General features: G+C 41.9%; 1 protein-coding gene across 3 annotated transcripts in view; it reads right to left on the bottom strand.

Annotated features, from left to right (window-relative positions):
• Positions 1 to 25,209, bottom strand: part of LOC134155704 (multiple epidermal growth factor-like domains protein 6) — a 203,918-nt gene that overhangs the window by 20,794 nt on the left and 157,915 nt on the right. For all 3 annotated transcript variants that reach the window (XR_009961686.1, XM_062603150.1, XM_062603151.1), the window contains exons 15-24: positions 23,015 to 23,143; positions 22,554 to 22,682; positions 21,591 to 21,725; positions 20,477 to 20,611; positions 19,880 to 20,005; positions 18,848 to 18,979; positions 17,829 to 17,957; positions 16,110 to 16,241; positions 10,200 to 10,328; positions 3,283 to 3,411 (exon numbers count right to left, since the gene is read on the bottom strand). Coding sequence is in view for 2 of the 3 variants with exons in the window: in XM_062603150.1 (XP_062459134.1) it covers positions 3,283 to 3,411; positions 10,200 to 10,328; positions 16,110 to 16,241; positions 17,829 to 17,957; positions 18,848 to 18,979; positions 19,880 to 20,005; positions 20,477 to 20,611; positions 21,591 to 21,725; positions 22,554 to 22,682; positions 23,015 to 23,143 (1,305 nt within the window). In the remaining variant the exon portion in view is untranslated. The remainder of the gene's footprint in view (positions 1 to 3,282; positions 3,412 to 10,199; positions 10,329 to 16,109; positions 16,242 to 17,828; positions 17,958 to 18,847; positions 18,980 to 19,879; positions 20,006 to 20,476; positions 20,612 to 21,590; positions 21,726 to 22,553; positions 22,683 to 23,014; positions 23,144 to 25,209) is intronic.

The following is a 25,209-nucleotide window of genomic DNA, read 5'->3' as shown; positions in this document are numbered from 1 at the left end:
TGAGAAAACGCAGGAGTGTTCCAGTGAAAGTTCTGGTAAGAAAGCAGAAATTTCTGGAGAAGAAGATTTTAAATATTCTTTTGGGTGGATATAAACGTTTTTTAGCTTCTTGGTGGAACAGTCCTGATTATCAAAGTGCTTTTCTAAAGATTAAGATAACAAGAGATATATTGAAGCCATTTTATGGAGTTCCACAACTGAATGTACAAATATCCCTGGGCCTTTTCTTCTTTCTTCATGATAAATGCAAAGGAAAAAAGCGATAGAAAGGTTTAAATTATTAGACTTCTTCCTGCTTCAAAATTTTCCACTCAGTGCCTTTTCTGTGTAAGAGGAGGATTTATTCGTTTGCAGTCTTTTATATCCCTTTTTGTATGCAGAGTACGGAACACATAAAATTGGAGATTTTCTTCCAGACTGGAAGTCAACAGCCATCAAAAATGTTGGGGAGAACAGGGAAATAATGGGCACTAAGACACTACAGGGTGTCCAGAAGCTTTGATTTCATGCAGCTCCGGTGCATTATTCTCCCCAAAATAAAGCTTCAGCTTTAAAAGAACAGGGAATTTGCAAAGTCAGGTGCTCACACACTATGAAATGTCAAACCCCTGGTTATCAGTTCCCATGAGCAGAGACTCTGGCAGAACCAATCTTTTCATACTCATACATTTTACAGACCAGTTTGGTCTCTTCTATTTTACCACAGGGAACTGCTTCTGTGAAGATCCCTCTGAGCCCCAACAGCTCCAGAATGACACATTTTTACTACTAATAGAATCAGAGCAAAATGCAGATGCAGAATTGTGTTCAGCTTCTACAAATCATTCGCAACATGAGACTTTTTTTTTTGGGGGGGGAGGGGGTTAGGTGTTTTTTTGGGGGGTTGGTTTTTTTTTTTTTTGAGACAGCAAAATTTGGACAGGTTTCTATACAGAAAGGAAGGTGGTTACATCTCTGACACAAAGAGATGCCAGATGTCAAAACCTCACTTCTGTAGCACTAAGGCAATACAAAACTTTGTGAAACTGTTAAAACCCCACCAACAAATAAGCAACATACTTTTCCTAAACCTGTTTCCTGGAAACCTGAAATATCTTAGGCGGACACTCAACCCTCCCACCAGCCCCCTCCCCAAAATAAAAAAAAAATCACCAAACACGAACTTAAGCCAAGGCAGAGCTTGCTTCACAGATTTCATCCCAGATTAATATAATTTATTTATAAGCAACTGAAAAACATGGTCTTTTAATGGAAAGTGTTAGGCAGCTTCAGCAAAAGGCATTACAGTCCATATAGCCCATAATTAGATAGCAGTGTATAAAATGCACTGCATGGCTGGTTTAAGATCAATTCAAATCCCATGATGTCAAAATTATTCCTCAATATCCTCCAGCACATTGGCCAAAATCTGATTACTTGAACACGAATGCTGTCCTTCCAGCTGCTAGAGCTAGCAAGTCCTAGGAACTGGCAAGGTAAGTATTAAACACTAAACAAAGATGGAGAATGGTGGGCTGGCATCTCAGACCCATGGTTGCTTTATTCTGAGCAGCTTTGGAGTGGTGTGGCTGAGCTCCAGTCTTAAAATCAAAATGCAGACTCATCATTTAGCCATGAGAAAAAGAGGTTACCCTCTGCATAATTAAGCGATCTTGCTTTTTTACTTACCGGCAAAGGAGGCCTTGGAGGCTTTGGCACCTTCACCAGTGTGAAGAATAAATCAAGTCAGCATAAAGCTCTAATGGCTGCAGCACAAGAGAATAATTATTTTGTTTCAATTCTCACGAGTAGAGGGGGCATAGGAAGCTGTTGACAAAGAGCTACATTTCTTAATTGAATTTAATGAAATATGAAACAAAGCTTCTCATCCCTAACGCAGTCTAAGGAGCAGGGAAGGGCCAAGGTGATATATCGCTAATGCCCTGACTTGGCAGTAAAAATGGGCTGTGACCGAGAAGCAAACATTATACCTGTTCAGCATTACCTTTACTGCTCTGCAGTATGGCTGTAATGGCTCTGCATCTGAATTTATTTTATGGTCAGCTCACCAACACACACCCACAGGAGAGTATTGCCACCACAATTTTCAGGTGGTGAGAGATAGAGATCCAAGCTTTCCTAGGGGGGCCCACGAGGAGGCAAAAAGGACTGCAATGGTGGGATATTTTGCAGAAATATCTAAAAAGCAGAAAGATTCACCAGCATTGACCCTCCTGTAAATAAAAAAAGCAAGGGATTTTGGAGAAGCCTTTCAGAAGACAGGTTATGTTATGCAGTGGGGGAAAACGAGGGAAAAATATGAAGAGCAAGGGCCACCCTCAAACAGGGCTGATAGATTGTAACACGATGTATGGCTGGAGAATGGAATTGTTTCAATACAAGTAACATTTCTCCATTTCTGTTTACTAAATTAAACCAGTTTCCTACTGCAGAAATCTGCAACCTATAGATTAAAGAAATCCTGTGAAAGTGTTCACTAACAATGGAAGTTGGCTCCTTGTGGAGCTGCTTTGGACCCCAGGCCTACAAACAGCAGTCAGTTTCAAAAGAAAGTATAGATGATGACATCACCTTAAAGTGAAATGAGAAAGTTGAGAGGCTAAAACCTGAAAATCTTAAGCCCCCCATAATTGCTAAATATTGCAAACAGGCTCAGTGATATCCATATGTAATGCCATGTAGCTAAAGAAAGTAATTTAATTTGCCATGAAATTTCATGAACAGTAGCTCAGAAGAGGCAATCTTATATATGCATACACACAAACATACAAAAACCCCTTATTAGTGTAAAGATTGTAGGATAATCTATACTAGTGAAAATCTAGGTGTCTTTTTTAAAAACAACTGTTCTAAGAATTAGTTAAAAAGCTATTTTTGTCATGCTCAAACAAGTAGTCCCAGCTCTGATTTTTCCACATTGTGCATTTCTAACCTGTAACAATAAATGGATAATTAGATGAGATAGACCAGAAACAGTGATACAACATTTCCTCTCTTAATGTTGGACAAAAATAAAAAGCAGAGATTCGTCATATGGTAGAAGACAGCTCTGCTATTTAAAAACTGATGCTTATAATGTTTGACAAGTGCCAACAGCAGTTAAAAAAAAAAGTTGATTATTTACACAGCTACCAAGAATTATTCCCTTTTTGGGCATCTTTGGAAAGGAATGTGACCTATCTAAAACTGTACACTGGTAGGTCATCCTACATTCCCAGAAGGAACCCATGTTAGCACTGCAAGAGTTTGTGAACGAGGATAGTGAGTGCAGCCTATACATACACTGCTCGCAGGTCTCTCCCAGCCAGCCAGGGAGGCAGCGGCATGTTCCCAGGACACGGTCGCAGCCAGCGGCATTCTTGCACTTGCACACCTGGTGGCAGTCAAGCCCAAAGAATCCATCTGGACAAGCTGAAAATGCAAAACATTAATTTTTTAGCAGAGTTCCTGATTCTTTTCTGTATAAATTCTATCTCAGACATCTGAAAACACAGGGCACTGCTCATTTTCCATGGATGCTTTGTCACGTGTCACTGTGCTTAAGAGCCACAGTTACTTCAAGGGTTAAGCCTGCACAACTCTGCTAATGCATCATAAAACATGACCCATTTTACACAAGCAACAGATTTTTGCATAGAAACATGCAGCCGAGAATACATAAAACAGGAGAGAGAAAGGATCTGGATTCACACAAGCCAGTATCTGTGTTTCTGTAACTGACTGAGGACAACGGAAATAATTCAACATAATGCAAGACTATGGGGCGATCCGTGATGATCTCCCTGACTTCTAAAACGTAAAACTTATGCTCCCATTTACACTTTCCTAAAGATTTTTTTTAATAGGGAACATAAGCCATAGTGGTGTAATTTACTGCTGAAATGAACTCCTGGCAAAGAGAATGAATAGAGATGTCCAAGACAAATTAAATGTAGCAAAACGGCAGGGAGTTTAAGGAGCTCAGTACCTACATCTAGGACATGTAAGGAAGAGCAGACCCATAGATTTGATTTACATCTGTACCAGTGTTGACAGAAGTGAAAATAAGCCATCAGTGCTTGTCAGTGAGCTACATCATACCAAAATGCTGCTGTATTTGCCTAGGTGAGCAGCTCCATAGAGGAGCCTTCAACCCTGGAGGGAGGGGAAACCCCGCATCCCTGAGCCTCAGTTCTGGGCAGTGAGAGCCACCGAGGGAGCCCCGAGCCCTCGCCAGCCCTTGCTCAGGAGCTGCAGCTCCGCTGAGGGGAGCAGGGAGAGCCGGTAAAGCCCGACCCAGGGAGCAAGGTTCCTCGATTGTGTAGAAGACAACTTCCTTCTGCAAGTAATAAGAGGAGCCGACAAGGAGAGGTGCCATGCTTGACCTCGTGCTCACCAACAGGGAAGGGCTCGTTGGAAATGTGACTCTCCAGGGCAGCCTGGGATGCAGCGATTATGAGATGCTCGAATTTGAGATCCTCAGGACAGTGAGAAGAGCGTGCAGCAAGCTCACTGCCCTGGACTGCAAAAGAGCAGACTTTGGCCTCTTCAGGAACCTGCTTAGGAAGGTTCCATGGGATACAGCCCTAGAGGGCAGGGGGGCCCAAGACTCTTGGTCAATCACAGTATCACAGTATGCTAGAGATTGGAAGGGTCCTCAAAAGATCATCTAGTCCAATCCCCCTGCCGGAGCAGGAACACCTAGATAATGTTACACAGGAATGTGTCCAGGTGGGTTTTGAATGTCTCCAGGGAAGGAGACTCCACAACCTCCCTGGGCAGCCTGTTCCAGTGTTCCGTCACCCACACTGAGAAGAAGTTTCTTCTCAAGTTTAAGTGGAACCTCTTGTGTTCCAGTTTGTACCCATTACCCCTTGTCCTATCATTGTTTGCCACTGAGTAGAGCCTGGCTCCATCCTCGTGACACTCCCCCTTTATATATTTATAGACACTTATAAGGTCACCCCTCAGTCTCCTCCAAACTATAGAGACCCAGCTCCCTCAGTCTTTCCTCATAAGGGAGATGCTCCACTCCCTTAATCATCTTCGTTGCCCTGCGCTGTACTCTCTCCAGCAGCTCCCTGTCCTTCTTGAACTGAGGGGCCCAGAGCTGGACACAATATTCCAGATGCGGTCTCACCAGGGCAGAGTAGAGGGGAAGGAGGACCTCTCTCGACCTACTAACCACCGCCCTTCTAATACACCCCAGGATGCCATTGGCCTTCCTAGCCACAAGGGCACAGTGTTGGCTCATGGTCATCCTGTCGTCCACTAGGACCCCCAGGTCCTACACTGCTCTCTAACAGGTCATTCCCCAACCTATACTGGAACCTGGGGTTATTCCTGCCCAGATGCAGGACTCTACACTTTCCCTTGTTATATTCAAGGATCACCTGCTACAAGCTCAGGAGTGTTACATCCCAACCAGAAGGAAGTGCAGCAGGAGGGCCAGGAGACTTCCTTGGATGGATAAGGAGCTCCTGAGGAAAATTCAAAGGAAAAAAGAGGCTTATAAAAGGTGGAAGCAAGGACAGGCAGCCTGGGAAGAATACAGGGATGTTGTCTGGGAAGCTAGGGACCAGGTTAGGAAAGCTAAGGCCCAGTTAGAATTAAATCTGGCTAGGGATGTGAAAGATAACAAGAAGGGATTCTATAGGTATTTAGCAAGCAAAATACAGATAAGGGATAATGTGGGCCCTGTCTGGAAGCTATTGGGAGAACTAGCTACCCTGGATTTGGAGAAGGCTGAGGTTCTTAATGACTTCTTTGCCTCTGTCTTCACTGCAAGACCACACCACCCAAGTCTTGGAAGGCAGACACAGGGACTGTGAGAATGAAGACCTTGCGCCCACTGTAGGAGAGGATCTGGTCTGAGACCATCTTAAGAACCTAAACACGCACAGGTCCATGGGTCCTGAAGGAACTGGCAAATGAAGTTGCTGAGCCACTGTCCATCATATTTGAAAAATCATGGCAGTCAGGTGAAGTTCCTGAAGACTGGAAAAAGGGAAATATAACCTCCATTTTCAAGAAGGGGAAAATGGATGACCCAGGGAATTACAGACCAGTCAGTCTCACCTCTGTGCCTGGCAAAATCTTGGAGCAGATTCTCCTGGAAGGCATGCTAAGGCACATGAAAATCAACAAGGTGCTTGGTGACAGCCAGCATGGCTTCACTAAGGGGAAATCCTGCCTCACCAATTTGGTGATTTTCTATGATGGGGCTACAGAACTGATGAACAGGGGCAAAGCAGTTGACGTCATCTAACTGGTTATGTGGTTTGATTGACAAGCTGGAGGGAAAGGATGCCATCCAGAGGGACCTTGACATGTTTGAGAGGTGGGCCAATGCCAACCTTATGCAGTTCAACCAAGCCAAGTACAAGGTCCTACACCTGGGTTGGGGCAATCCCAGACACAGCTGCAGGTTGGGCAGAGAAGAGATTCAGAGCATCCCTGAGGAGAAGGACTTGGGGGTGTTGGGAGTGTATATATATAAATATATATATACGTGTGTATATGTATATACACATATATATATGTGATATGTATGTATGCATATGTATGTGTGTGTATTTAGATTACATAAGTTCATAGATAGAATCATAGATAGAATCATAGAATGGTTTGGGTTGTAAGGGACCTTAAAGATCATCTAGTTCCAACCCCCCTCTAGTCCCAACCTTCCACTAGACCAGGTTGCTCAAAGCCCTGTCCAACCTGGCTTTGCACACTGCTGGCAGCCACAGCTTCTCTGGGCAACCTGACCAGGGCCACACTGCCCTCACAGTGAAGAACTGCCTAATATCTAATCTAAATCTCCCTTCTTTCAGTTTGAAGCCATTCCTCCTAGTCCTACCCCTACATGCCCTTGTAAAAAGTCCCTCTCCAGCTTTCTTGTATGCCCCTTCAGGTACAGGAAGTCTGCCTAAATTATATTAAATGTTAATAAATTTGTACCTATATGTCATCCTTTCCAGAGAAAATAAGCAGTTACACAATAGAACTGAGCTCTCTGTCCTTGTTCATTTTAAATTTATATTTAAACCCCCATCCTTGCACTTCTACCATGAAATCAGAATGACTGGCTTCCCAATAGTCTTATGATAATTACCATCATATACACTACCCAACAGACCCCACACTAATTTCACAGCTCTTTACCAGATCAGAACACCACCATTACCCATCTGGATCTTCCACTGTTGGACTCTGTCCAACTCTTTTCTTGCCTTATGTCTTCTTCACACCCATGGTCTTTGTCCCAGTCTACTCGTACTGCCTCTCCCACAAATGTAAATTCAGCTTTTTAGCAGAAAGCACAACTGTCTGCTTCGGCTACAAGTGTGGGAGAAATTTAGTATCCATAGATTGAGGCAAACTTGGACTTTCAGACAGGGATAGCAATAGTGCAACACACTGTAACATCCGCTTTGGCGTTTCTACTCTCCAAACTCCTGCTTAACATGTGACTACATACGAGTGCTTCATTTCAGCTATTCAAATCAAAAAGCTCTTCCCTTCATCCTGTCCAGACTGCAGCTTCTTCTTTGGCATAAGAAAAATTTCAGGCTTACACCACTTTCCAGGTATGCACTGTCTACAGAAACAGAAGTGTGCCTCATCCCAATGTAAAACTGTAACGCATTTGCCAGCCTCTACTCATTTCATACTGAGGACAGAGCTGCTATCAAGTTGTAAGAAAGAGACATCAGCATGTGGTTCCAACCTTTCTGTCCTTATTTATTATGCTTCAGTAGCGTGTAGAGCACAGCATACAAGAAAGGACTTTTACTTAACCCTAGGTGACTTCAAAGGCTGACAAAGTTTTCCATTGTTTAATGCAGGAACTACACAGTGTTGTCGGCTATTGATAGACATGCACAGTATTTATTTTTCCTTATATCTTGTTAAAGCATAAATCTTGCTGGGCTTTCTTATGATAATGATTAACCACTGAAGTTCTAAGAAAGACGAACAGTCAGACTGTCCTGCAGACAATGCTGATTTAGGCAGAGGCTCAAATGCAACCTTTTAGTGCTGCACTTCACAAGGGCTGTATGTTGCTTATATTAATGCATCAGTTAATAAACAGACTGTAGGAAAAGTTCAAGACTCACTCCTGCTGCCTCCAGTTTGTGGGCTAATTGTCTGGCATTTTGGATATTCAGTCAGATCAAGCAGAGAGCTGGATAATTCTTCTGTTGCCCTGATTCTGTAACTGGACACCTGCCTTAGGCCATACAACACGTACCAGAAACAGTGGGGAACAAAATTAAACAAAATCACAGTGTGGTGAAGGCAACTGCAATCTTCAAAATGGGAGCAGCAGATGCTCAGCATTTCACAGAATTAAATCGATTATAACAATTGCCTTCCCAAACAGGAGCAGCCCTGGCACAAGGCAGGGTGACTTGGCTGGCTCAGTGTGGTATGGCACACTTCTAACTAATCAATATTAGATTTTGTAAGGTCCTGTCTTCTCCTTGGACTTTGAACTTAGAAGGCTGCAACAACTTCAGTTTCAGTATTTCTGTGATGACAGAAAAGTCCTTCCCAGCCTTGGGGTGAACCGTCAGCAGTATGATAGAAGCGTAAGGCAACTGCTGTGCCAGGTCTCAATCTCTGTATTATTCTCTGCAAGGCACAGAGCTTGGCAAACGTGGGTGGATTGCCAAGAGGACAGCAAAAAGCACATCCCTGCCAGAAGGAAATGCTGTTATTCTGAGAGCCACTAAAAACAGAAGTGCTAAAGCTCCCCAGAGAAGAGGTGCCAAGAATGCCAAGAAGGCTCACCAAGGGCAAACCACCCACACATTTTCCTCCCTCTTCATCTTTTGGAATCAGCTGAACAGTTCTGGCTGAAACTTTCTACGTGAAAAGGTAACACTGGTCAGCTCAGAGCACTCTGCCTGCTGGAGAGAAAATGGGTAGAAAACAGGGTTTTACAAAAGGTAAGCACTAAATTCTACTCTCCCCTCTACCATCTTCTTTCAGGAATTTAAAAAGATAAAAATATCCCACGTGAGTAATTTGAATGCTGAGACTTGTATTTTTTTTCCCCAGTGATGTCACCCAAGCTTCTCCATGTTCTTCACACCTACTTTGGTGAAGAGTATTTAGCCTCTTTGTCCCCATTTTGATTCCTGCTGGAATTAACATATTTAAAGCATAGCACAGGTAACTGCATCACTTCTCCAGTAACAAATAATAATAATAATTAAAAAAAATAAACTTGAAAAAACAGAGTTCACTAAATAATTTTAAAAGGGGACATAATTGAGATGCCATAAATTATGAGGCAAATTTTGCAGCAGAACCTTGAAAAGGGTATTTATTTTGTATAATAATTCCTGATAAGAATGAGAGGGAAACAGCAAGCAGCATCTCATCAATGGAATTTGCTACGTTACTGGTGAGGCTGTGAAGCACCTTCCTTCCCATCAGAGGGCAGTAGCTGCCTATGAGAACTGCCACTTCCCTCCATCGTAGCTACAATGCTACCTCTGTAAACTGTCCGATAGGCAAAATAATTGTGACTTTGGTTTAATGATCGTCATTTGTAGACTCTTCAATCATTTACACTTAAATAACTTTCATAATGTCTGACTATGTGCTGCTTATGTTGCACTCAAGACACTATTTTATATGATCAGTGCAATGATGCAGCATGACAGTAAACTCCTTTGGCGATGCAACTCACAATAATGTATCTAAGGAATCCAATCCAATCTTTCCAACACTTTACCAAATGATCAGGTAATAGAAAATGATCTGTTGGCTTTATTAAAGTTAAAAGTATATCTGTTCTTAAAGAGTTCCTTTGGGATGATTCACAAATCCATGTTTTTTCCCTAAAACATGTCAGAGAGGCACTAGGCACAAGCAAGTGTAAGGCATCTGCCTGTTCAGTGTTCAGACAGTAGAACTCTGCTTAAACAGAGTCTTCATAAAGATGTGATTCATAAGGAATCTAAGGAATCTTAATCTCAAGGAATCTTAAGCATGTACCTCATTTTATCTACTTTAAAACATGTGCCCATCGTTAGGCACCTAGCAAATTCTTCCGGAGTTTGGATGGAAGTGCACATTTCAATAATGTCCTCCAATTTAGTTCAATGGTTTATTTATATCAGGTGCTGTAAACTGCAAAACCAACTCTGTGCGTAAAAAAATCCCATCTGCATAAACCCGAAAGGGACTAGAGGGAGCAGCAGTACCTTTTTCACAAAAGGTTCCTGTCCAGCCTGCTGTGCAAGTACAGGCTCCGCTCACGTGGTCGCAGGCAGCTCCGTTCTGGCACTGACAGCTGTGCTCACAGCTCGGGCCAAAGCTTCCCTCAGGGCATCCTGCAGCAAAGGAATCAAAACCAGATGACAGGTTAATTCTGGAGCAGATCATGGATCAATGAGGAATTTTTAGATACATGGGAATCCTTACTATTTCCAAAAGAATAATCCAGGCATAATGGTAATCCCTTAAAACTGATGTGATTAAGTGTTCTCCTTGGGGTCCAAGTAAATTGGGCTGTTTTTATTACAGTGTATTTTAGAAGAACGCCACAGTGTTGAAAATCTAAATTCTGCACAGAAAACTAATCTCATCTGATAGTTGCAAAGCCAGTGACTTCCCAGGTTCTGCTTGATGACACTTTGCACACTGGTCTGGAGTCACGTATGTGCGCATCTCCTCTGGGACTTCACCAGCCAGAGAAGGAAAGCTCCCAGCTTTTGTGCCTCCTTTGGAGGCCCTGTCCTCTGTTTTCCTGCAAATCCTCTTTGCCCAGAAATCTGGAGAAAATATGAATTGTAGTAGAATCCTTCAGAAAGCTCCACATTGAATGCTGCGTGTACTTTGTTTTCAGGTTCTGCTTAGAAAAATCAAGCAAAGCATTACATCTGGAGGACAGATTAACAATTACATTTCTACAGCAGTAATATAGGGAGTTTTAAAAGATTTGCATGGTATTCACTATTGGAAGAAAGAAAACAACACTTGAGAATGAAAATAATTTCTTCCAGGATTATAGGAAAACCAATTAAGAACAGGACCAGTTGTGTAATTCATGTTAGACATTTTGGACAGGCTGAAATGTATATATATACTTGGCTAAACACAGTATTACATGGCCTCTACTCATGTCTGAGGGTTTTGTGAACTCCTTTCTAAATGAGTTACAGAGATTATTGCCAGGTCTCTCTTAAAAATGTATGATTTAGCATTTACATCAACAAAGTGAATTTCAGGCAATCTGGAAAGAATTACAGAGAACAGAGAACAATGAGGGTCCTCAGAGACAGCTCTTTATCTGGAATAAATGGATGGGTTTGGTGTTGCCTATTTGGTGCTATAGGTGAGCAGTGATTGGAGCCAGCATGAATGCAGTTGCTCCTGCAGCTTAGGGACCCTATACTAACTGATGCCAGCCCCTGGGTCTCTTATAGGAGCTATAGGCTGGGATGGGAGACAGGATAGCAAAGTACCTTGAGTACCTCTTTGCTTTCAATCATCTGTGTCAGAAAACGGGCTGTTTTTTAAATGTGGAGTTGTTCGAATATATTTTTTGCACTTACAGGTGAAGTTCAGTGCCAGGATGGAACCAATGTAAAACCCCATTTGCATCACCTCCTATTCCCAGAGCTGCAGGTCACCAGGCAGCATGCTCCCTACACTAGTTTAATGAGTAAATAGATAGGAGTGCACTTGTGCCTTAAAAGCTTCATCCTGCTCAGTGTTTACATTTCACTTGAAATTTCAGACAGAACCCAGAGAATCTGCGCAAGGAAAATAGTATTCCAGTGCAGAAATAGGGGTGGGGCTCTCAGCTGAGATTTCTACAAACCTACAGCGTTAAACCTTGAGGTGAGACTTTCAAGGTAACGGCAGAGGAGCAGTACACTTAACAGATGATTTTGCAGTCCACATTACAGAAAATCTGCCTCCTGCTTGAGCAGGCATGGGCTGCTGCAGTGTGTACTGAGATACATCCACCCCGCTGGAGAACCTGAGCTGCCTGCAAAGCCACGAAGAGCCCAACCTGCAGCAAGAGGCTAGAGATGCCCCAGGAAGAAAGGAGCTCTCCAGACACAGTAAAGATCTTGCCTCAAAGGCAGCATAAAATGTTTCGGGAAGAATTATGCCTTTCATAATCTTGCACACACACATATATGTATGTACATATATGTATATACACACACAACTAAAGTGGGATAAAAAGCAGACTGAATAAAACAGGAAACCCACAGACAGACTACTAGAGGTTGCCAGATGTTTTGTCAGTGACAATGCCTTCCCTGCTTACCTTACCAGAGAAGATTACAACCAGTTCTTTGGCTACCTTCTGTCTGCAGGGATGCTATTTTGAGAGAGGTCAAGAATGAAAGAGAAGTGGAGCTAGCACCTTTTTCTCTGGGAGCTGGTCTTTCCAACGAACTCTCCTTCCACTCCCTCTGTGCCAACAACAACAGGAGCTGTAAGATCAACTTTCCAAGATTCTTGTCTTTGGTCACTGCTGCTCCAGATTGCTTTGACATTCCTGTATGACGCCAACAGTTAATTCTGCCTACACTACTGAGACCCTGCTAGTTATGTATGTGCTACTGTAAGACTGTTAAACTAATAAATAGAATATTTATTTTATTTAACAACTTAATATTACTACTACTACTACTAATAATAATAATACCTAACTATGCAACTTATTGCCACAAGATGAAGTAGATACCAAAAGTCTGCATGGAATCAAAAAGGAAATAGGCACATTAATTAGAAAAACACCCCAAGCTGTATTAAATATAGAGATACTGCTTCTGTCTCAAGAAGCTCCTGAGTGGCAAACTGATGAAACCTGGTGTCCTAGGTTTAGCTGTGAGAGGTTGTTTTCTCCTTCCTAGTAGGTGGTGCAGTGCTGTGTTTTGGCTTCAGTCTGAAAACAGTGCTGACCACACACTGATGTTTTAGTTGTTGCTAAGTAATACTTATGCTAATCAAGGAGTTTTCAGTCTCATGCTTTGCCAGGCAGGAGGGGAAGCCAGGAGGAAGCAGAGACAGGACACCTGACCCAAACTAGCCAAATGGGTATTCCATACCACAGCACGTCATGCCTAGTATATAAAGTGGGGGGGAGTTACCCAGAAGGGCAGATTGCTGCTCAGACCAGGCTGGGTATCAGTCAGCAGGTGGTGAGCAATTGTATTGTGCATCACTTGTGTTTATTGCTGTTTTTTCCTTTCCCCTTTTAATTTAAATCCTCTCCCCTTGTTATTTCCCTTATTAGTAGTAGTAGTAGCAGTAGTACTTTTTATATTATACTTTAGTTACTGGGCTGTTCTTAACCCATGGGATCTACATTCCTTCAATTTTCCTCCCCATCCCGCCTGAAGAAGGAGAGGGAAAGGGGGAGTGAGTGAGTGACTGCATGGATCTGAGTTACCAGCTGGCCTTAAACCACAACAGTTCTTTGTGGTACCCAACGTGGGGCAGGAAGGGTTGAGATAACGACAGATCTGACCAGAGTGCGTCTAATCACAATAAGCATTCATTGCTTTGTATTGTCAGTTGTCATAATATTGATTTATTTTCTCTCAGAGTTGTTGCACTTAGTCTCACAGTTTCTTTATATCACACCTTACATACAGCCATGATTTGCTGTTTTAGTGTTTATCGGCTTTTTGGGAGCCTGGGCTTAGGTTCTCGTTTTGCCGTACTTTATAATTGCTTATGATACAATAGAATTATTGATCATTAAACTGATCTGGTATGTGTTCTCAGCATTGCCATTGCCTATGTAATTTGGGAGCATGCAATGGGAATTATTAATAGTTACACTTGGTTTCTTCCTCCCTTGGAGGGCCAACCTATGGAGGAGACATCATCTCACATCTTCCCCTTCCCCACGAGGCTATTTACAATGGCATTTATGAATTTCAAAGACTGTGAATATCCTTTGAATACCCTTGAAACCAGCCTGCTTCTTTTGCTGGGAACCATCATTTTGTTCAGTATGGTTCAAGTCTTGTCTAAGGTTAAACAACTGTCTAATACCACCAAGAGATCTTCCCTGAGGCTAGACAGTCATGAGTGGCAGGGTGTGTGGGACAGTATGGGCAAATATCTAGGCCACTGCATCCCTCCAGTGCTTTGGAACTTCAACCCTGAACAAGAGCAAAATCCATAAAAACTAGTGAACACTTAAAAAAGGCATGCTGTCATCCTGGCAATACCAGGGAGATACAAATAACTGCAATGTGCTGGGACTTGGCCTATGCCTACAGAGTTCTGCTGAACACTACCCAGTACCCTCAGGTGGAAAAGGACGTCTCTGGATCTAACGGCAAAGCAACAGATACCATGGCTACTCCATCCCTAACAATGAGCACAGCAGCTATCCCAACCCCAGCAACAAGCACAGCAACTACTCCAACTCCAACAACAGACATTGCAACCCCTTCAACTGCATGGAAAGATACTGCAGTCACTCTAACCCCAGCTGAACCAAAAGACCAATCTGTGCTGCTATCAGTTGCCCCTATATGCAAGAGGAAATTGAAACAAAAAGCAACTCGTGTAGTGAAGCAAGATGAAGATTTCATGCCAGAACTACAGGGGGCAACACCAGAAAGAGAGGAATCAGTACAAGAAACAGAGGAAGAGGCAGAACAAGAAGTAATTTCTCAATCCCTGTCCTTTACTGAGCTGTGGAATATATGAAAAGATTTCAGCCATCTTCCAGGGGAGCACATCATCACCTGGGTGCTCTGATGCTGGGACAACGGGGCCAACAGTCACAAACTAGAGGGTAAGGAAGCCAAGAAGCTAGGATCACTTGCTAGGGAAGGGGGAATTGACAAAGTGACTGCAAAAGAAAAAAGAGTCCTCAGCCTCTCAAAGCAGCTCTTGTCATCTGTGAAAGAAAGGTATCCCTGCAAGGAAGATGTTATATGTTGCCCAGGCAAGTAGACCATGACAGAGAAAGGCCTCCACTACCTGAGGGAATTAACCATTCTAGAGATGATCTATCATAAGTCAGATGATACACCCATAGATCCAGATGAAGTCAAATGTACATGACCCATGTGATGGAAATTTACATGGAGCCATCAGTATATGACAACTCATTGGCAACGAGTTGGGTGGATGCAGCACCACCAACAGTGGATTAAGTGAATTGTTTGAAGACAATCCTGCCCCTCCATCATTTCAGCTGTGGAAAAACTCCTCTCCAGGAGTTCAAGCAATTGAGAGACAATATACCCAGCTCCCCACGTGTACAGACCCACATCTCGGCTATTAACAGTAAGTGCCCTATTGCTCGAGAGGGAAGATAAAGGAGGTACAACAACAGTGAATGCGGATCCTCCAAAGAAAGTTACTGTTCCAGACTCTGGTGGGCAGTTTCCCAGATGGAATGAAAGAGTTGATTTTACTCTGACTCTTATGAAAAGGAATTCTAATCCAATCCATTTGTACAAGAAGTAAGTGAAGAAACTTAAGATCACTATTAGAAGGGACCTGCCCACAGCCAGGTGGAGGAGAGGGACAATCAGATTTACTGGACTGTGTGGATCAGATGCCCTGGCACATCAGTCCCACAGAAGTCTAAGGCTCTAGCAGATACTGGTGCACAGCGTACCCTGATGCCATCAAGATATCATTAGGTAGAACCTTAAACCATGATACCTGTGAAACATATCAGAAATTAATTATATTATAGATATCTGTATGTTTTTATCCTCTTAAGGCATCTGCTATTGGCCTCTGCTAGAGATAGATTAGTGGAGATCATGGGCCTCTGGTAAGACCATTGTGTATTTACAAAGAAATAGTGCAGACCTAAAACCAGATAAATAAAACCAATATGGAAACTTTAATAGCACAAGCCAAATAGACAACACTCCTATCACTCACATGAGGTCTTAACATTAAAAATAGATGCTGAGTCCAAAACAAGTCTGAAAATAACTTTCCTGGAAGCAAAATTAGGGAAACTATCAAACCCAAATGAAACCTGAGAGCCCTGTGATGTGCTGGGCAGACCGGAGGCAGCACAGCCTGGAGGGAATTATCAGGAAAAACACAATTTCCGCTGCTTGGTTTTGAAAATTCCTTGTGTTGACAAAGTGGCAACTTACTCCATTCACAGTGTTTCCCAGTGAATCCTGGCTCACAGAAGCAGGAGCCAGTGACTGGATCACAGCTACCATCGCTGTTATTGCAGACACACGTGTTTTCACAGCGCTGTCCCCAACGGCCACTATTGCAGGCTGCAATGTAAAAAGATATTTACATTAAGAAGCAACTTTAAGTTTGCCTAATGGATTATTTTACATCTAAATAAGACCAGAAAAATGCAAAATGACCCCTTAAGACACAGGAGTTCTGGACTAGGCTCTCCACTGCGGCATGGGGCACAAATTGATAGAAATAAATACATTTTTGCCAATTTACTTCAGCAGATATTATACCATCCACAAAAAAATAATCATTCACAGCCAATCCATATCAATCATTCCACAGTCACAAGTGTATAATTTCATGGAAATAAAACATCAGCTATTGACTCACTTCGCAAAAATCTGCATAATCAGAATAGCAAATGGGTAAAACTAGAGAGATTTGTGAGCATCCTCCATATTTTCCTCAAAAATACTGTGAAATGCAACAAGGATACAGACAGAGAAATTTCACAATTTTATTAAAGCAACTTCCTGTTTTCATTCTAAAAATCACCTAACACTGACACGATTATGACAATGTACCGTAGCATCTCCTTCCATTCTTGCAAGGATAAAGATGAAAGTTCCAATTAAGGCAACAGTAACCTGGTTCTGGAGTTGGGCATCCATTTCAAGCCCGGTCTGCAATAGTTGGTAGCACTGCCTTACCGAGACATCTTTGCAAAACAACTTTTCTCATATCTTATCCTGAATAGAAATAAAAGCTTTTCTTTGCCAGGTCTCTTAATTCTTTACACAGCCTAGGGAGTCATGAAAGCTATCCAAATGACTCTACATGTTACCAACTGATTTGATTTTTAAAATATGTATATTGGTGGAAAATGCAGATTTTCCCAGAGTGTTCTTCAATACTGAGCCTGAGAAGCCAGGTCCAAAGCTTATTTCTATCAACACTAGCAATTAATTTACATGATTTTATGTGTTTAAGACCAAGTTTAGAAAGAGGTTTGCATTCTGTTGGCTTCTTGCAAGAGGGATCATAATAAATCAAGCAGAAAAGATATGAAAGAGGAAAAGAAAAGAATCAAACAAGATCACTTAACATTTATATGGTGCTATCTAAAAAGGGCAAATCTGCACTTTTACATGGCCATCAATATGGAGAGTGATGCTAAAGTAAACAGAAGGATGCTCTGTTCTTCCAGGGAACAGGATTTCTCCCAGCATTTATATTCACAAGTTGAGAAGTGACCTTAAGACACACAACTGTACGTGCCACTCACTTGTTGAATAAATCTCTAAACAAAATGAAAAATTGAGAATTAAACTTGAAACTAATCTGTGTTGAAAATGAAAACCAAAACTGTCAGTCAAAATGCTGTCAGGACAGATGGTATTAGGCAAAGGGATCCATAGCGTTAAAATAAGAAGTTATATCAATACTTTGTGCTTCATCAGCCATCTATTTCAATACTTTGAACCTAGATAATTAAGGATTATAACCACCCAGGCTGTGCAAACCCATAGACACACAATTTCAGAAGCAATAAGATTAGCAAAAGTATATTAAAAAACTGTAATAGACTAAGAACAAACAGAGCTGTTTTTTACATTTTAAGTTCAGTCCCTGGGAGATACCATGTACCCTGTAGGGTAAATACGCAGTTGACTTACGGTGTTTGCAGTCATGGCCAGTCCAGCCAGGGGAACATGTGCACTCTCCGGTGACATGGTGACATTGAGCACTGCCACTACAGCTGCATAACAGCAGGCAATTTTGTCCATAATAACCATCGGGGCAGGCTGAAAACAGATGCACCTAGGTAGTAACTCAGGCACAGACTGATCTTTTCAAACAAGACAGCAACAGCTTGCCCCTAAAACATGCATAAGCTGAACCTAGAAATCAAAGTGGAAAAATTAAACATCTGTAATTTGTATACTAGGTGTTTGGGGCCAAGTTCTGCAAAGTGGGAATAGCTTGAGTTGCTTTTGGTTACTTCTCCGGCACATCAGGATCAATCAGAGGAGCAAACCTTCATCAAAAGTGAATTTGTGACTAACAAGAAGACATGCCACCACAGAGATCTTGCATGAAGCAGTGCTATCCCTGAGAGCCTGTCTATGCCAGCACGACAACCATACTCAAAGTAGCCTTTAATACCCAGAGACTAGACAAGGAGCCATACCACAGTAGCACAGACCACTTGTGTGAGTATATTCCTATGGTCTCTGGTCAATCTGCAGAGAGAGCACTGATACTATTCCACCATCCTTAGTGCTATTTAATCCTGAAGTAGATATACCAAGGAGTGTTGCTGCAAGTATAACCCAAGAATGATGCGGTATGGGCCAACTGGTCAGCACCTCTTGCCAAGCAACCAGGATTGCAATACAAGTATTGTGCCTATTAAACATTGTCTTTCTAAAGACATATTGTCATAAATTAGGTCTAATGATAACATCAATTTGAGATGCAGTTTAGCTGGTCATCTGCATTAATCTGTATTCTCCTGTATTCTCCTTCTGGTAAATAATGTCAAATTCAACCCAGAGAATTCCTGAAGCCAAAAGGTAGTTTATCTTGGCTCAGTGTGTCTGACATAACAAGCATCTCACAAAAGAGCAAGAATGTAGAAATCAAATCATAACTTGACTGCCTTTTCATGGGGATGGCCAATGTGAGGACTTACATGTGGAACAGGATGCCCCACTGTAGCCTGGAGGACAATCGCAGGCTCCAGTCTCTGTGTTGCATTGTCCCCCGTTGGCACAGGGCTCACAGGAGTACTGGCAGTCTGGTCCCCACTGACCAGCTGGGCAATCTGGATGAAAAAAAGCACATAACATGTTCACAGTTCCATTTTCTGTTTCAAGGAAGTTACACATTTGTGCCATTACCTTGAAGAATTTAAAAATATTAGTAAAATTAAGCTGGATAAAGGATGGTTGTATCTTCTCTACAGACCTACAGTGCTGTCACAGTAAACCTGAGTCAACACGCCTCTGTAATGCAGCAGATGAGAACACATCTAAAAAAAGACCCAAAGTCTCTGTTCCAACTTCTGTAGTGGTGTGCCTGTGAGGCGAAGCCCAGGTCGCCATATAACTCCACCTCCTTCATCAGGTTCCTGCAGTGGTGATCCACAACCTGGGTCCAGACAGGGTAGATGCTCCTCAGGTGTGCAAGAGCCAGAGGTCTGCAAGCGGTAGAGGGGGAATCCATGGCGCCTTAGTAGTTTAGTATCCCTGAGACTTTTTTAATCCATTTACTTAGTTACCCACAGTAATGCTGCCCTTTTTAATTCCTTCTTCTGTTAACTTGCTGTTTTCCACAATAGCTGTCTTTGGCCAAGGCCCTTCAGCACCTTCTGAGGAACACTGGGTGCATATGGCAGCACAGTCCCAAGTTCTGCTCTGGGACTCAGAGGTGCTGCAATGCCTCAATATCTCTGCCCAACATGCATGAACACAGCTTAACATATAAATCACTATTATTAACTGGAGCAGAAAGGTGGCTCAGGGTAACTGAAGCATGTTCCCTCCTTTGCAAGCAACCCCCCGTGGTCGATGTCATGTGATCTGTACCAAGACTTACCCTTTACCCATTCTGCAAATGAAGCGTATTGCATTGCAGCAGTTTTGGTGGGAAACAGAGTCATTCCAATTCTTCTCACGTCTTCCAAAGAAAGACTTTCACTACCCTAGTCCAGCATCTAACACACCTTGCTCACATGTAGCACCAGTCTTCCCAGCTGGGCAAATACACTGTCCTGTCTTCGGATTGCATGGCGCTTCTCCACAGATGCACCTCTGCTTGCAGCTCACACCAAAACTCCCAGGCTGACAGGCTGGTCAAAAGAAACCCAAACACAGTTAGTATAAGGAAGCATTTCCAAGATTAGGAGGCACAACCAGCAGCAATTTCAAACTGAACTGTGCTGGTACAAAGTGATCAATGTTAGCATCAGTGTCTCATCAGCTGGTGGTCTGTAGTTAACTGCAGCAGAGCTCTAGAAAGTCTGCCCTTGAAGCTTTAAAAGGAACCACAGTTACCTGGACAAATGTTTGTTTTAGCAACTGGCCTCAGCCTTGTGCCTCAACCTTTGCAAGCAGGGAGACACAGTAGTTGCCAGGCTCCAAATATTAGTTTGGCTTCAGTGGGGAACTGCCAACCTGTACCAAAACCAAATGAACCCTTTTATTTGCAACTTCTGAACATAAGCTTCCTGAGTAAGCTTTCCCATCTGAAACATAAGTTTCCTGAGTAAGCTTTCCCATCTCAAGAGTACCTCCCAGGAAAACATGTGATGAGTACCTACATAAATGGCATTTTTCTCCATGAAACCCAGGTGGACATGGATGTTGGCAGACTCCTGTCTCATGATCACACAAAACATCAGTAGGACAGTTACACCTCAGTTTGCAACCAGCCCCATAAAATCCAGGCATGCACTCTGGAAAATGCAAGTAGACACACAACATATATAAGAAAAAGGAAAATTTAAAAGAACTGATGTCAGAAAATAATTTAGCAGAAACTTGCAGAAAATATAATATACATTTTAGAGGTGCTGATAAGGAAGCACAAATACTTATTAAACACTTGTGTGGACATTTCAAAGAGGTTACAGCTTAAATACAACCCATAAACAGAATGGCAGTGTACTTAAGGATATATTTAATTATAGCCATTACAGAATTACTCTTCTTATCTGTCTGTACCTTCTGCTGCTCTCTGCCTTGGTGCAAAGCCAGTGCTGGGAGAAGGATGGCCTCCCCCAGAACTATGCACATCACCAAGAATGCTAAAGATGCTAAATATCATCACTGTTATTCTCCACCAACCTCCTTCCAACAACTAGTGTCATAAATCTGACACATTCCTGCCTGCCCAGAGAGGAATCTGAAGGAAGAATCTTTATTGTGTTACTCCATTACTGTCTGGAGAGGGCTACTGAGACATGCAAACATGAATGTGGAATACAATTCTCTTTCAACTACCCCAAAAACTACAAGAGTAAGTTGAATTCAAAGACCCACAAACCTGAACTAGCATTACTGAAACTGTTTACAAATAACCCTGCTGCCATAAAAGAGTTTTTGCCACTTATTTACTGTCTATGCAGAAAAAGGAAAGAACAGAAGTGGTAACTTCCAGAGTCATTATTTAGGGCTGTATTAGAATTTGGTTTCTAGATTTCTGTTGTTGTTTGCTCAGGCTATAACTCCTGTATTCTTAAGCTGTATTTCTTTGATGTCCCCGTAAGCCCTGTGATAGCCAGCACTCATGGGTGTTTGATGTATGAAAAACCACAGACAAAATAATTAGCAAAATACTAGTATCAGTATCAGCAGCAACCAAACAAAGCAAATGAGAAATAATGCTGTGACAAAGGAATAAGCAGACACAGGCAATCTGGCTTTCTATTATACCTTTCTGACATTTTTTGCCATGATAACCAGGCTTGCAGGTGCAAGCCCCATTCCTTGCGTTGCATTCCAGCGTGTACTCTTTCACGCACTGACACTCCTCTGAGCAGCCAGCTCCAAAGGCCCACCTGGGACAGGCTGCAGCCAGATAAAAAGGAATCATTAGCTCTGTAATTATGCATGAGTTATTTGAAATTGCAAACTGCTGCAGAATGCAACTGCTGCAAAAAAGCAAAACGTTCATTTTACTTTCAGCAAATACATCCACATTCCTATGATGGTGCCCATTAATATGTGGGTGTGTAAAATATGGTTTACATGATGCCTATATTAAGTAATTAATTTCATTTCAAGCAATATGTGGTGAATGCAAGAAACAGAAATGTTTCAAAGAAAACTTAGTTAAGTTTCTGAATGAAAAAAAATATTTGGATACAGTCCAAGACAAAATCTTCTCTTAAAAAAAAAACAAACCCAACCAACCAAACAAAAAACCAACCAAATCACACAACTAATCTTGCATAGATTTAGGAACAAAAGCTGTAAGCCATATTTTAATATTTTTGTTTTGATTCTTTGCATCCCCATTTGACATTTCATCTTCATCCTGCCCCAGTCAGCCCTACTCCTCAGCTCCTACTCTGACATTATTGGCAGCCCCTAACTCCAGCTGGACTTTAGCCTCACTAACAACCCTGACATTAACCTGGCCAATCCAAACCAACCCTACCTATAGTCCTCACACCTTTGCATATCAGTAAATCTCAGTCCTTATGGCCAAATTTAATTGCTAGAGGAAAAGATTAATGAAATTTCTGGGGCTTCCTGGCATGCATCCAGAGTCACATCCTCTTGCTACTCCCAGTTCATCACAGAACCCACTCATTTTGTATGTGATGTGGAATCTTTTAGACACCATTATGTTGTGCATATGTTAAACAGATCCAAAAAATTACAGAAACTTACTAAGATGGCAGAAGCGCCCATAAAGCCCTGGGTCACATAGGCAGGCTCCATAGAGTCTGTGGCAATAGCCGTTGTTGGCGCAGTTGCATGGTTTATTACAGTTCTTCCCAAAGAAGCCTTTCGGGCAACCTTTTAAGTGCACAAACACAGCAAGGCATCAGCTGTTAAGTGTTAAAACATAAACACCAAATCAGCTCTCTTTTAGTTGGCGCTACAGAAAAGACAGGTTGCCTTTTTGCTGACCTGGGGCTTGTGAGCCCATCCTTACAAGGTACGTGCTTTTTCTCTGTCTTGCTTATTATTTAAACAAAAGTCACCGCAAAACAAGTTGCAGGGTTACGTCTCACACAATGGAGACTATTCTCATTAGCGCCACTAAGGTTTACTACACACAATTACATCTAGATAGAAACAAAGGGAAAGAAATGGTGAGGTTTCAGGCAAGACAAGGGGAGCCATACCATCTTCACAGAGCTTGCCGTGCACACCGGGTGGGCAGCGGCACTGCCCTGTGACAGGGTCACACGAGCCTCCGTTCTGGCACTTGCAAATGCTGGCACAGCCTCTGCCATATGTCCCTGGGGAGCAAGCTGTGGAGAAATCAGGGAAAATGAATGGGCCATGAAATCCCGTCCCTTTATAAAAATAACACTCCAGTCATCAAAACTGAGCAATGAGAGTTCTTTTAGTCAAGCAGCTCTAATCAAAGTTATATTCTTTCTATATAAGGTAACACACATGTGTCTGATATTTACTATTTAATTTTAAAAGGACACCTGAATTAAGCTGACTTACGTGAAGTACTGCATGATGTATTCAAATTCTCCACTGCGTATGCTTCCCTCCACACAATGCACAAGGCTCAAAAAACATTGCTTGTTAAGTACAAAACTTTTTTTTTTCCCCAAATACTATTATAAAAATAACATTATGTTTTTCTAACATAGCCTCTGAAATTCCCCAGATGATCATGGCAGAAACGGATCCACAACAAGATTCCTTCCTGTCATCGCTCCAGTGCAAAACAAGTTGTGAAATGAAGTCTTGATCCACCAAGCTCATTACCTGAGTAAATACAGTTGCTGGAGTCATCTGACTTAACTGACATTTTATCAATGTACATGAAAAAACTTTACATTTCACATCAATTTCCATTCAGCTTCTTTGGTGCGTTATTACTAAAATTTAGTTTCAGTTTTCTCAACTGCTTGTCTCGCCCTAAACCCATTAACTATGCTGTATGTTCAGAAAAAAATAGAAAAGACTGAAAGCAATCACATATGACTAAATCATAGATTATCTATTGTATTTATCATTGTAATGGCTATGTCACTGGGTTGCAGGTTTTGCTCAGTAATGCCTTAAATGCATCCCATTAAAGTTCTTTAAATTATGGAGGTGATTTCCACCAGATTACATGCATGCATATCTACTGTAAATATAAAGCAGAAATGTTATTATTATTTATGAAGTGGACTAAAGAATTTGTATCCTCTCTTGAAGTTTTTATGACCTGTTCTGAACCACTAGAGCACCATGAATAGATGTTAAGAATAACTAGAGCACCATGAATAGATGTAAGAATAATCTAACTGGTCTAGTCTTAGGTAGACTAGAAATTATCATTTTAATTCTCTTCATATCTATTCTCTTAGCTGTCCCCAGTGTTTACAAACCAAACCCAGGATCAGCCACCCAAACTAATTTTGGGCAGACTGTTGGTTTCAATAATTTGCCTTTTTTTCTATATTTCTGTCCTTGTGATGATGCCCCCTAAACAATCTTGATTACGTTAACCTGAACATTGATGTCTACCGATGCTGAATAATAATTCTTCACTGACTGCCTCATCAGTGACAGAACAGACTTTCTGAGTATGACGGGCCATCGTGCCACACACCATAAAACAGAGGGACCTATCTCAAACACTCAGGAGACCTACCATGTAGTCTCAGACAAGCAACAGACAAGTTTTGCCAAACTACAGATGAAGAACAGTGCATGGTACATCAAGAAATCACCACTCTATGGTTCTAGTTGGTTTTGACACAGACTTCTGACCCAGAAGGATCCTCTGCCAGGAAGCAGGAATAAGGAGAGTAAAAAGCTGTTACAAAGGACATTGTTTGACTTGGTAGGAGAATTCTGAAATATAAAATTTCCAATATTAAAAATTAAACATCACAAGAAAATGATGCTAATAATAAAAAGAATGATAAGGGGAAAAAAATTAAAAAGTCAATGTCTGGGGATGTTACAATGGAAAAAAAAAACCCAAGCTTAGTACACATGTCCATCCAGACTGTCACACCACCTGCCGGGACAGATTTCTGAAAGTCAGTAAGGCAAATTGTGGAATGAGGCATTGCAGGCAAACTTCAGCAGTTTTTAGCAGCAGAGTGAATAGGAATGAACACCAGACAAATACTGTACAATACTGCACTGGCAGGCAGGGACCCCGCTGTTTGAGGGCTTGTAGTATATATTGTAGCATCCCTTACTTTCTATTTAATGTACCCCATTACAATAAAGTTTGATCTGCCTATGAGACAGCTGTGCTCCTTAGAAAGCTTTACAGATTAAAAGTACAACAAGTTATTCCTATTTCCTACCTATCTGCAGCATCACAGCACTAGGACAAAGTCCTCACCTTTGA

The sequence above is a fragment of the Pezoporus occidentalis genome, unplaced genomic scaffold (assembly GCF_034315485.1).
Source record: "Pezoporus occidentalis ecotype Australia unplaced genomic scaffold, CSIRO_AGI_Poc_V1 ctg8, whole genome shotgun sequence".
NCBI classification, from domain to species: domain Eukaryota; kingdom Metazoa; phylum Chordata; class Aves; order Psittaciformes; family Psittacidae; genus Pezoporus; species Pezoporus occidentalis.
The sequence above is the reverse complement of the archived record's forward strand: the minus strand, read 5'-3'. Positions and strand labels throughout refer to the sequence as shown.